We start from the raw sequence: 13,219 nt of genomic DNA, 5'->3' as shown, positions 1-13,219 counted from the left end.
CCCCAGCACCGCTCCAGAGCGGCCTCCACCTCCCCTAGACCCTGCAGTATATAAATCTGTATATGCGGTTTATATGACGCACCCCCTACTTTCCCCCATAATTTGGGGAAACAAAAGTGCGTCTTATAAAGCGAAAAATACGGTATATATTTTATGTTTTGCTGCTTTTACACAAACAATTTTTTAGAAAAAAAATTGTTTTTGCGTCGCTGCATTGTCAGATGTATAAACTGTATGGCAGCTTATTTTTGGCAGGACAAGATGTAGTTTTCAGTAATACCATTTTTATTGTCATTTTTTTATTGCGTTTTATTACACGTTTTCTGTGGTATGATGAAAAAACAGTTTGTCGCTTTAACTTTTTTTAATACTGTTCACTGAAGGGGTTAAATAGTGTGACAGTTTTATAGATCAGATCGGGCAGGACGCAGTGATACCAAATGTGTGTACTTTGTTTATTTTTGTTTTTAACTAAGTGTATTTCTTGGTATTTTATTTTTTTGTGATTTTTTTTGACATTTTGCAGTGTTTTTGTTTAAACTTTTTTTTTTTTTTTAACTTCTTTTTTTTTTCACTTAGTCGCTATATGGGACTTTAACTTTTCTTAGTCTGATCGCTAACACTACCATTATACTGTTAGTGTCAGTCTGCAGATTGCCTGTCAGACCCTGCTGCAGGCTGGGTCTGACAGGCAACTGTACATGACCGACCTAGAGGTCATCATGTGACCTCCGGCTGTCGTTACAACCCTCGGCTCCACCGTGATCGTGTCATAGTGAAGCTGTAGAGGTAAGAGACGGAGCTCACTGCTTCTCTATAACTTCCATGTGCAGTGACCGCTATTGATCGCGGCACATAGATGATCGCAAAGGGTAAATATCATCTACACCTGATAAAAATCGGGTCCCAATTAGGTCTCCAGACAGAAATGCCGTTCTGCACCAGAAACCCGGCGATTGCGGGTCTCTGGGGATCGTGATCCCATCCTGACCACTGACTGTAATTAAACGTCGTCAATGCACAAAGCCCAGCCACCTACAATGTTTATTTACGTACGGCGGTCGGGGACAGCTGGCATAATGCACACTTGCCATTTTAATTCAAGTATGTAAGAAAATAGTTTAGATTATAGTACTAAATAGACACGGATTTAGGAGGAAAATTGCTTTTGACCACCCTTTCAATGCAAGAAAACAAAGCGCACACAGCTTCTCAAAGTAAACTTACCTTACTAACGTTTCCATACAAGCAGAACAAGTTAAACACCCGATCACAGTTCATCTTGTCTTGGTGGAGGCCACCAACCATGGCTACTAAACCCCCAGGCCCACCAGGCATAAAAGGAGGAAAAGAATTCTCTGGATTGTCTCCAGGTCCCATTCTGTTCTGGTTTGGGTATGGTCCCATTGGGCCATTATTTCCTAAAAAGATTCAGAGTTGCTGGTTATTAACAAATACTTACATTGTGGAAAAAAAAATCTATTTTAGTGCAAGATATTTTACAACATCACACAATTGAACTCGCAATGACTATAGTGCCACTTGGTCATGAGCTTTAAGCCTGTGCTATTGTAAATTTACGCTATGGGTTTAAGGCTCCTGTAGTTTAGCAGTAACAAAGTATCGAAATTTCAATCTCAGCCGCGGAAATTGGGGAAAAAGACAGAGGCAGTTTATTACTACTGCTGCTGTCCTCTATGCATTCACTGATCATTGGATAGTGTACAATGCATTGGCATCATTTATGCTTCTGTAGGACCTAGTGATCACAACTGCCAGGTGTCTCCTAGTATATTCCAGATCAATGCTGCCAGTGACTGATGTTTTTCCCTGTAACTGAGGCTACTATGGATGCCCCAGTTATAGTGGGAGAAAAGAAGGGAATTTTGTTTACTTACCGTAAATTCCTTTTCTTCTAGCTCTAATTGGGAGACCCAGACAATTGGGTTGTATAGGCTATGCCTCCGGAGGCCGCACAAAGTATTACACTCAAAAGTGTTAAGCCCCTCCCCTTCTGCCTATACACCCCCCGTGCTCCCACGGGCTCCTCAGTTTTGGTGCAAAAGCAAGAAGGAGGAAAAAGAATTATAAACTGGTTTAAAGTAACTTCAATCCGAAGGAATATCGGAGAACTGAAACCATTCAACATGAACAACATGTGTACACAAAAAAACAGGGGCGGGTGCTGGGTCTCCCAATTAGAGCTAGAAGAAAAGGAATTTACGGTAAGTAAACAAAATTCCCTTCTTCTTTGTCGCTCTATTGGGAGACCCAGACAATTGGGACGTCCAAAAGCAGTCCCTGGGTGGGTAAAATAATACCTCGTAAGAGAGCCGTAAAACGGCCTCTTCCTACAGGTGGGCAACCACCGCCTGAAGGACTCGTCTACCTAGGCTGGCATCCGCCGAAGCATAGATATGCACTTGATAGTGCTTCGTGAAAGTGTACAGACTCGACCAGGTAGCCGCCTGACACACCTGCTGAGCCGTAGCCTGGTGTCTCAAAGCCCAGGACGCGCCCACGGCTCTGGTAGAATGGGCCTTCAGCCCTGAGGGAACCGGAAGCCCAGCCGAACGGTAAGCTTCGATAATTGGCTCCTTGATCCACCGAGCCAGGGTTGATTTGGAAGCCTGTGACCCTTTACGCTGGCCAGCGACAAGGACAAAGAGTGCATCCGAGCGGCGCAGAGGCGCCGTACGAGAAATGTAGATTCTGAGTGCTCTCACCAGATCTAACAAGTGCAAATCCTTTTCACATTGGTGAACTGGATGAGGACAAAAAGAAGGTAAGGAGATATCCTGATTGAGATGAAAGGGGGATACCACCTTAGGGAGAAATTCCGGAACCGGACGTAGAACCACCTTGTCCTGGTGAAACACCAGGAAAGGGGTTTTGCATGAAAGCGCTGCTAGCTCAGACACTCTCCGAAGTGAAGTGACTGCTACTAGAAAAACCACTTTCTGCGAAAGGCGTGAGAGAGAAATATCCCTCATTGGCTCGAATGGTGGTTTCTGAAGAACCATCAGCACCCTGTTCAGATCCCAGGGTTCTAACGGTCGCTTGTAAGGAGGGACGATGTGACAAACCCCCTGCAGGAACGTGCGTACCTGTGGAAGTCTGGCTAGGCGCTTCTGGAAAAACACAGAGAGCGCTGAGACTTGTCCCTTAAGAGAGCCGAGCGACAAACCCTGTTCCAGTCCAGATTGAAGGAAGGACAGAAAAGTGGGCAAGGCAAAAGGCCAGGGAGAAATACCCTGAGCAGAACACCACGACAGGAAAATTTTCCAAGTCCTGTGGTAGATTTTAGCGGACGTTGGTTTCCTAGCTTGTCTCATAGTGGCAATGACGTCTTGAGATAACCCTGAAGACGCTAGGATCCAGGACTCAATGGCCACACAGTCAGGTTGAGGGCCGCAGAATTCAGATGGAAAAACGGCCCTTGAGATAGCAAGTCTGGTCGGTCTGGTAGTGCCCACGGTTGGCCGACCGTGAGATGCCACAGATCCGGGTACCACGACCGCCTCGGCCAGTCTGGAGCGACGAGGAGGACGCGGCGGCAGTCGGCCCTGATCTTGCGTAACACTCTGGGCAACAGTGCCAGCGGAGGAAACACATAAGGGAGCTGAAACTGCGACCAATCCTGAACTAAGGCGTCTGCCGCCAGAGCTCTGGGATCTTGAGACCGTGCCATGAACATTGGTACCTTGTTGTTGTGCCGGGACGCCATGAGGTCGACGTCCGGCACCCCCCAGCGGCAACAGATCTCCTGAAACACGTCCGGGTGAAGGGACCATTCCCCTGCGTCCATGCCCTGGCGACTGAGATAATCTGCTTCCCAGTTTTCCACGCCTGGGATGTGAACTGCGGATATGGTGGAGGCCGTGGCTTCCACCCACATCAAAATCCGCCGGACTTCCTGGAAGGCTTGCCGGCTGCGTGTGCCGCCTTGGTGGTTGATGTATGCCACCGCTGTGGAGCTGTCCGACTGAATTCGGATCTGCTTGCCCTTCAGCCACTGCTGGAACGCTTTCAGGGCAAGATACACTGCCTGTATTTCCAGAACATTGATCTGAAGCGAGGACTCTTGCTGGGTCCACGTACCCTGAGCCCTGTGGTGGAGAAAAACCGCTCCCCACCCTGACAGACTCGCGTCCGTCGTGACTACTTCCCAGGATGGGGGTAGGAAGGATTTCCCCTTCGATAATGAAGTGGGAAGGAGCCACCACCGAAGGGAAGCTTTGGTCGCCTGAGAGAGGGAGACGGTCCTGTCGAGGGACGTCGGCTTCCTGTCCCATTTGCGTAAGATGTCCCATTGAAGGGGACGCAGGTGAAACTGCGCGAAAGGGACTGCCTCCATTGCTGCCACCATCTTCCCCAGGAAGTGCATGAGGCGCCTCAAGGGGTGTGACTGGCCTTGAAGGAGAGATTGTACCCCTTTCTGTAGTGACTGCTGCTTGATCAGCGGAAGCTTCACTATCGCTGAGAGGGTATGAAACTCCATGCCAAGATATGTCAGCGACTGAGCCGGTGTCAGATTTGACTTTGGAAAATTGATGATCCACCCGAAACCCTGGAGAGTCTCCAGGGTAGCGTCGAGGCTGCGTTGGCATGCCTCTTGAGAGGGTGCCTTGATCAGCAGATCGTCCAAGTACGGGATCACCGAGTGACCCTGCGAGTGTAGGAGCGCTACTACAGTAGCCATAACCTTGGTAAAAACCCGTGGGGCTGTTGCCAGGCCGAACGGCAGTGCCACGAACTGCAGGTGTTCGTTTCCTATGGCGAAGCGCAAGAAGCGCTGGTGCTCTGGAGCAATCGGTACGTGGAGATAAGCATCTTTGATATCGATCGATGCAAGGAAATCTCCCTGGGACATTGAGGCGATGACGGAGCGGAGGGATTCCATCCTGAACCGTCGGGTTTTTACGTGTTTGTTGAGCAGTTTCAGGTCCAGGACCGGGCGGAAAGACCCGTCCTTCTTTGGGACCACAAACAAGTTGGAGTAAAAACCGTGACCCTGTTGCTGAAGAGGAACAGGGACCACCACTCCTTCTGCCTTCAGAGTGCCCAGCGCCTGCAGAAGAGCCTCGGCTCGCTCGGGAGGCAGGGATGACCTGAAGAATCGAGTCGGGGGACGAGAGGTGAACTCTATCATGTAACCGTGAGACAGAATGTCTCTCACCCAGCGGTCTTTTATTTGTGGCAGCCAGGTGTCGCAAAAGCGGGAGAGCCTGCCACCGACCGATGATGCTACTAGAGGAGGTCGAAAGTCATGAGGAAGCCGCTTTGTTAGCGGCGCCTCCGGTGGTCTTTTTAGGACGTGACTTAGACCGCCATGCATCAGAGTTCCCTTGTTCTTTCAGAGACCTTTTGGACGAGGAGAATTGGGACCTGCCCGCGCCCCGAAAGGACCGAAACCTCGACTGCCCTCTCCTCTGTTGGGGTATGTTCTGTTTGGGCTGGGGTAAGGATGTATCCTTTCCCTTGGATTGTTTGATGATTTCATCCAGACGCTCGCCAAACAGCCTGTCGCCAGAAATTGGCAAACTGGTTAAGCGCTTTTTGGAAGCAGAATCTGCCTTCCATTCCCGTAGCCACAAGGCCCTGCGGAGTACCACCGAATTGGCGGCCGCAACCGCCGTACGGCTCGCAGAGTCCAGGCCCGCATTAATAGCGTAAGACGCAATTGCCGAGGTCTGGGTGGTAATGGATGCCACTTGTGGCGCGGCCGTGCATGTGGCTGCTTCAATTTGCGCTTGACCTGCTGAGATAGCTTGTAGCGCCCAAACGGCTGCGAATGCTGGGGCAAAAGAAGCTCCGATAGCTTCATAGATGGATTTCAACCAGAGCTCCATCTGCCTGTCAGTGGCATCTTTGAGCGAGGCCCCATCTTCCACTGCAAGTATGGATCTAGCCGCCAGTCTGGAGATTGGAGGGTCCACTTTGGGATACTGAGTCCAACCTTTAACCACGTCAGGGGGAAAAGGATAACGTGTATCCTTAAGGCGCTTAGAAAAACGCTTATCTGGACAAGCATGGTGATTCTGGACTGCCTCTCTGAAATCAGAGTGGTCTAGAAACATACTCGGTGTGCGCTTGGGGAACCTGAAACGGAATTTCTCCTGCTGAGACGCTAACTCCTCCGCCGGAGGAGCTGAGGGAGAAATATCCAGCATTTGATTGATGGACGCAATAAGATCGTTCACTATGGCGTCCCCGTCTGGAGTATTAAGATTGAGAGCGCCCTCAGAATCAGAATCCTGACCAGCTGTCTCCGCATCATCAACCAGAGATTCCCCCCGCTGAGACCCTAAACAATATGATGTCGAGGGAAATTCTAAGCGAGCCCGCTTATTTGGTCTGGGGCTGGGGTCTAAGTCATAACCCTCAGCCTGGGATGTATGAGATACCCCGGGAGGACATTGTTGGACCAACTGAGGGGGGTCAGGGAACAATGATTCAACAGAGTCCCTTTGCTGAGATACCGGCCTGGACTGCAAGGCTTCTAGTATCTTAGCCATAGTCTCAGAGAGTTTTGCAAACTCAGTCCCCGTCACCTGGACAGTGTCAACAGGTGGCTCCCCCTGGGTCCCTCTTAGCAGAGGCTCTGGCTGAAGAAGTGTTACAGGGGCCGAACATTGCACACAATGAGGGTCAGTGGAACCTGCCGGTAGCGGGGTCTTACATGCGGCGCAGGCAGCATAATAAGCCTGTGTTTTGGCACCCCTGCCTTTTGTGGGCGCCATGCTATTGTTTTCCCTGAGTAACACAATAGGGTATATAGCCAGAATGAACTGTGCTCATACAGTGTAGAGTATATACTATAAACAAATAATGTATCAATACACTACAGCACCATGGGGCTAGCACCACAGGTGCTGCTTACCAGCCGCCTAAAGCGGTTGTGAGGCCACCAGAGACCGTGTCTGGGTCTCCCAGGGTTTGTCCCTCTCTGCAGCGTCGGAGGAGCTGACAGGAATGGCTGCGGCGTCCTGACGAGAGGAGGGAGCCGTGGGCGTGGCCGAGAAAGTGCGGGAACTGGTGCTCACACTGTGCACAGTGAGGGGGGTGGAGTATGCAAATCATACTCCAGCCCTCAGTGCTGCTCGTTCCGTGCAGCGTCCCGCCCTTCCCCTGCCTGTCAGGGCTGGGGGTGGGAGAAAAGGAAGCTAGGCTGCAAGAAAGCCGGGGACTCGAGTATAAGCATGGCCGCCGTAAAAGCGCGGCCTGCGCCGAAGTCCCCGGCGACAAGAGTGGGGTGAGAAGGGAGCATGCTGGGGGCCCTATATGGGCCCACTTTTCTTCCATCCGACATGGTCAGCAGCTGCTGCTGACCAATCTGTGGAGCTGTGCTGTGCGTCTCTGACCTCCTTCGCACAAAGCAAAAAACTGAGGAGCCCGTGGGAGCACGGGGGGTGTATAGGCAGAAGGGGAGGGGCTTAACACTTTTGAGTGTAATACTTTGTGCGGCCTCCGGAGGCATAGCCTATACAACCCAATTGTCTGGGTCTCCCAATAGAGCGACAAAGAAAAAAATGAAAAGAATACCCTTTATCCTTTGCTCCCCTCACAAAAAAAAAAAAAAAAAAAAGATTTCCCTCCTGCTGGTTGACTGACAGCCTCTATGCGGTGTGTCTTTGGGCAAAGGAACAAATCACTAAGACAGAAGACAAATCACTAAGACAGAAGGAGGTGGCGCTGGGAGGGAAATAGAGCTGGAGTGACAGAGGCTTCAGATCTTCTGCCTTGTAGATCTAAATTAATTGGAGAGGGGGGGGGGGGGGGGTGAAATTCAGCTGACAGATTAATTTTACTTGCCTACAATACCAAAGGTTGCCTTTAAGTGTAGTACTTTGTGTGTCCTCCGGAGGCAGAAGCTAAACACCTATGGTCTGGGTCTCCCAAGACGAACTATAAGAAAAAGAATTTACGGTAAGTAAACAAAATTCTCTTTTTTTGTATTGTATTAATAATTATTGATTTTTATAATCAACTAGCTGTACTACCAGTCTTCACCCGGGTTAATAACTGTTGTTAACAAAATAGAATGTATTAACAAAAATGTATTCTGCACACAAAAACCACAAAACAAAATATAGAAATGTAATTATTAAAAGGCAAAAACTAAGCTAATAGAAGCATCCCACAACATATATTTCAACACCACAGATTTAACTAAATTGGCCAAGTAATGTGCTCCGCCTGTCTCTTTCCAGGTCTATCTTTGTCTGTCTCTCTGGCTGTCTCCTCCTTCCAGGCCTGCCAGTCTCTTTCCAGGCCTGCCCGTCTCTTTCCAGGCCTGCCCGTCTGCCTGTCTCCCCACCAACATCTTATTACCTCACATATAAGCTTCTTATACTATGAATGTCTTTTGTTCCTATAGCAGCCAATCAAAGCTCCTACTAATAACCTGTAGTTTGAGGCTCCATTTACTTTAAAGGAGGCATGTTTTTTGGAGAGTAACTGTAAAGCGCAGGGTTAAATTTTCCTGTCAAAACATAGTCTACGACATTCCCCGGGTCACATGAGGTGTCTGTGCAAAATTTCGAGATTGTAAATGCGACGGTGTGGATACACTTTTCGTTTCACTTTTTCCCCATTATGTAGATAGGGGCAAAAATTCATTGTTAAATTGGAACGCGCGGGGTTAAAATTTCGCCTCACAACACAGCCTATGACGCTCTCGAGGTCCAGACGTGTGAGTGTGCAAAATTTTGTGGCTGTAGCTGCGACGGTGCAGATGCCAATCCCGGACACACACAAATACATACATACATACATACATACATACATACATACATACACACACACACACACACACACACACACACACACACACACACACACACACACACACCTTTATATATTAGATATCTCAACACATAACTGCATTGATTTTGAAGGAAATAGAAAACGTTACATATCATAGCCATCATTTCTGTGGAATGGTGGATGGTTTCCTTGGTCTAAAATTCAGAAAATAAAATAAAAAAAAAAAAAAAAAGAAGGATAACAGAATAAAGATCTAAATAAAATATGGCAAAAATTTACTTGGATGGGGTTGGGTAGGGACATACAAAACAAGACAAAGAACGAAAAACAAACATTGGAAGCACCGGTATGTCCCATTTTGCAGTGTGATCCCACAAAGAAATGTACAGGTATGTCTTGGTGATTAAAAGGTAAGTGATTTTTACCAAAGGGAATTGATACAACATGGATCACTACTTGTATACTTTGGAGATTCCTTAAACTTTAAGAATTATACGTATTTATGTTAAGATACACAACGGTTACTTACTGGTAGCCGGTTTTTCCAGAACCCATGACAGCACCACGTGAGAGAGGGATCCGCCCAGCAAGGACAGGAAACCATTCTGAATAAAAGGGCGGTACTTCTCCCCTTCGCCAGTTGATTACAGAGAATGAGAGGACCTCCAACAATCGTTAGAACTTACTCCACCACCACTAAACACCCACAAGCACACCGAAAAAGTGCACACCAAGGATGAGAAAGGGAGGGAATATAAGGGTGCTGTCATGGGTTCTGGAAAAACCGGCTACCGGTAAGTAACCGTTGTGTTTTCCCCTCACCCATGACAGCACCACGTGAGAGATTTCCAGAGAAACCCATTTAGGGAGGGACCACCTCCTCAAGCACCCGTCTATCAAACGAAAGAGCAGCCGAGGAGGATAGGTCCAACCGATAGTGCCGGAAAAAAGTAGATGGTGAGGACCAGGTAGCGGCCCTACAAATTTGTTCAATAGATACCTGTGCACGTTCAGCCCAGGAGGTAGACACCGCTCTGGTGGAATGGGCCCGGATGTTCTCCGGAACAGGCGCTCCACTGGAGGAGTAGGCTAAAGTAATGGCCTCCCTAATCCACCTAGCGATAGTACTCTTGGACACCCCCTGACCCTTGGTACTACCCTGAAAGGAGATGAATAACGACTGTCTTCCTCACTGCCTGTGTGACCGAAAGATAGTGTAGGAGGGCCCTGCGTACATCTAGGGTGTGAAATCTACGTTCCCCCTCATTAGTGGGACGGCTGCAGAACGAGGGCAGGACTATTTCTTGCGTTCTATGAAACTGAGAAGCGACCTTCGGGAGATACGCTGGGTCCGGTTGCAAGATGACTATCTTCAAGGACCTGAGTGTAAGGCTGCACAACTGACAGGGCCTGCAAATCACTGATCCGCCGTGCCGAGGTTAATGTGACTAGCAATACGGTTTTCAGGGTAAGCAAATTCAGGGAAAGCTTAGTCAGGAATTCAAAGGGGGGTCCCGTGAGGGCATCCAAGACCAAGTTCAGGTCCCAGGGAGGAACCTTTGGTATGACCACTGGCCTAGTCCTACCACTAGCCATAATAAATTGTTTAATCCACTTGTTGGCCGCCAGGTTACAATTGTACAGGGCCCTCAAGGCAGAGACCTGAACCTTGAGAGTGTTCACCGCTAACCCCAGATCAAACCCCTTCTGAAGGAATTCTAAAATGCACTCAACAGGAGCCTCCGGACCCAAGGGACCATCAGAGAACTGCAGGAATTTTTGCCACACTCTCCCATATATTTTGGTGGTAACAGGCTTTCGGCTTTTCAACAAAGTAGAAATAAGGTCAAGGGAAAAACCTTTGCTCCTTAACAGCGACCTTTCAAATTCCAAGCCGTTAAATGGAATCCTTTCGCTTGCGCGTGGAATACTGGTCCCTGTACTAACAGGTTCGGAACTTCCGGCAGAACCCAGGGATCCGTGACAGACATTGCCCTTAGGAGAGAAAACCATGGTCGTTTGGGCCAGAAGGGGGCGATAAGAAGTACCCTCGCTCGGTCCTCCCTGATTTTTTGCAGAACGGTCGGCAGCATGATAAATCGGAGGAAACGCATAAGCTAGCCTGAAGGTCCATGGAACCTGTAGCGCGTCTACTGCGAAGGGCTGGTCCGAGGGGCTTAGCGAACAGAACTGCACTACCTGCCTGTTCAGTCTGGTGGCAAAGAGGTCTATCTGTGGCAAGCCCCAGAGAGTCACTGTCAAAAGACCCGAAGATTCAAGGACCATTCCCCTTGCCGCAGGTGATGGCGGCTGAGGTAATCTGCCGTGACATTGAGACTTCCTTTGATGTGGAGAGCAGAGAGGGAGAGAAGATGCTGCTCTGCCCAGAGAAACAGTCTGTAGGACACCTGCATGAGGGATGGGGATCTCGTGCCCCCTTGGTGGTTGACATAAGAGACTGTGGACTGGTTGTCGGACATGACCAGAACATGCCTCCCGCGAAGGTGAGGGAGAAAGTCGTGTAGGGCACGCGCCACCGCCCACAGCTCCCGGAGATTCGAAGGTTGCGCCGCCTCCCGCAGTGACCACCATCCCTGAGAAATGTGCTCGAGAAGGTGAGCCCCCCAGCCGGACTGGCTGGCATCGGTAGTGACCACCCTCCGGTCCCGAGGTAGCCAGGGAACATCTACAGACAGATTGTCCACGGACGTCCACCAGAGGAGAGAGCTTCTGACCGCCCAGGACAGGGTGACGACCCCTTCTAAACAATCGTTTAATGCTCTCTGGGCATACAGAACCTGCCACTGGAAAGCCCTGGAGTGGCCCCGACTCCATGGGACCGCCGGGAAGCAAGATGTCAGAGTACCCCGCAAGGACATAGCCTGCCTCAGAGACATCCTGGGATGGTGGATCGCCCGCTGGGCCAAGGCTGAAACCCTCCGAATCTTTCCTGCCGGCAAAAGGCACTGCTGACACTCTGAGTTGAGAGTGAGACCTAGAAATGACTGAATCGTGACCGGGTCCATCCGGGACTTCTCGTAATTCACCATCCAACCCAGGTCTTGTAGAGACTGTAGAAGGTATTGGAGATGAGCCGCACATTGCTGCTTGGAGTTCCCGATCACCAGGAAGTCGTCCAGGTAAGGAACCACCAGAATATTCCGTATTCGTAGATGAGCCGTCATCTCTGCCACTATTTTCGTAAAAATCCTGGGGCCGACAGAGAGCCCGAAGGGGAGGGCTCGGAACTGAAAATGACTGACCAAGTTGTTGATGGAAACCGCCACTCGCTGGAACTGCTGAGAATGAGGATGTATAGGGACATGGTAATAGGCGTCCTTCAAGTCTATCACTGCCATATAACAGTTGTGGAACAGCAGCTTTATGGCCGACTGAACAGACTCCATCTTGAACGTGAAATACTGGAAAAACTGGTTGAGACGTCTGAGGTTTATTATCGTACGGAAGGAACCGTCTGGCTTTCCTACAAGAAAGAGGGGGGAATAGAACCCCTTTCCCCTTTCCGCCACGGGCACCTCGCACAGGACTGCCTTCCCAATCAACATCCGAATTTCCGATTCCAGAGCATGTTGCTCTGACTGTGACCCCCGAAGAGGAGTGATGACGAAACGCTGTGGTGGCTGAAGTAGAAATTGGAACTGGAGACCGTCTCTGATAATGGAACGAACGTAGGCGTTGGAGGAAATGCTTTCCCACTGCTCCAGAAAGTGCGAAAGGCGTCCTCCGACCGGCAGCCTGGCGTCACTGGGCAGACTTCTTTGAGGCGGCTGGGGCGCCCCCCGAACATGAAGCCGGAGTCCCGCTTCGGTCTGCGCTCCCACCGCCGATTATCCGGGGGTCTGCCTTTGGAGAATCTCTGCCTCCAAAAGGGGCGGGAGGAACCAGAGTGGAATCTCGGGAAGGACTTTTTGCCCTCTGACGCTTTGTCCAGCACATCCTCCAGCTGTTTCCCAAAGAGCAGGTGACCGTCACAGGGCACCGCACACAATTTGTGTTTGGATTGCAGATCTCCAGGACAGCCCTTCAGCCACAATGTCCATCTGGCCTGATTAGACAATCCCGCAGAACGAGCTCCCAGCCTAATAACATCCGCTGAGGAATCTGCCAAAAAGGCTGCAGCCCCCTGGAGAAGCGGAAATTTTGACAGGATCTTGTCACGGGAGGTGTTATCCCGCAACTGATCCTCAACCTGTTGGAGCCAGATCATGAGAGAACGGGCTGTACAGGTATTTGCGATGGCCGGCCTCAAGCTCCCCGCAGATGTCTCCCATAGGTGCTTAAGAATGACATCCGCTTTTTTGTCCAGTGGATCTTTCAACGTACCCGAGTCCTCTAGGGGAATGCCTCCTCGCCGAGAAGACTTCGCAACGGCAGCATCGATCAGGGGTGCCTTGTCCCATACGGTTGCTTTGTCCTCAACAAAAGGGAT

General features: G+C 49.9%; 1 protein-coding gene across 3 annotated transcripts in view; it reads right to left on the bottom strand.

Annotated features, from left to right (window-relative positions):
* Nucleotides 1-13,219, bottom strand: part of LOC142296184 (heterogeneous nuclear ribonucleoprotein L-like) — a 180,344-nt gene that overhangs the window by 52,548 nt on the left and 114,577 nt on the right. For all 3 annotated transcript variants that reach the window (XM_075339486.1, XM_075339487.1, XM_075339484.1), the window contains one exon: nucleotides 1,228-1,421. In XM_075339486.1, coding sequence (XP_075195601.1) covers nucleotides 1,228-1,421 — 194 coding nt within the window. The remainder of the gene's footprint in view (nucleotides 1-1,227; nucleotides 1,422-13,219) is intronic.

The sequence above is a fragment of the Anomaloglossus baeobatrachus genome, chromosome 3, assembly GCF_048569485.1.
Source record: "Anomaloglossus baeobatrachus isolate aAnoBae1 chromosome 3, aAnoBae1.hap1, whole genome shotgun sequence".
NCBI classification, from domain to species: Eukaryota; Metazoa; Chordata; class Amphibia; order Anura; family Aromobatidae; genus Anomaloglossus; species Anomaloglossus baeobatrachus.
Note: the sequence above shows the minus strand (reverse complement) of the source record. Positions and strands in the feature narration are given on the sequence as shown.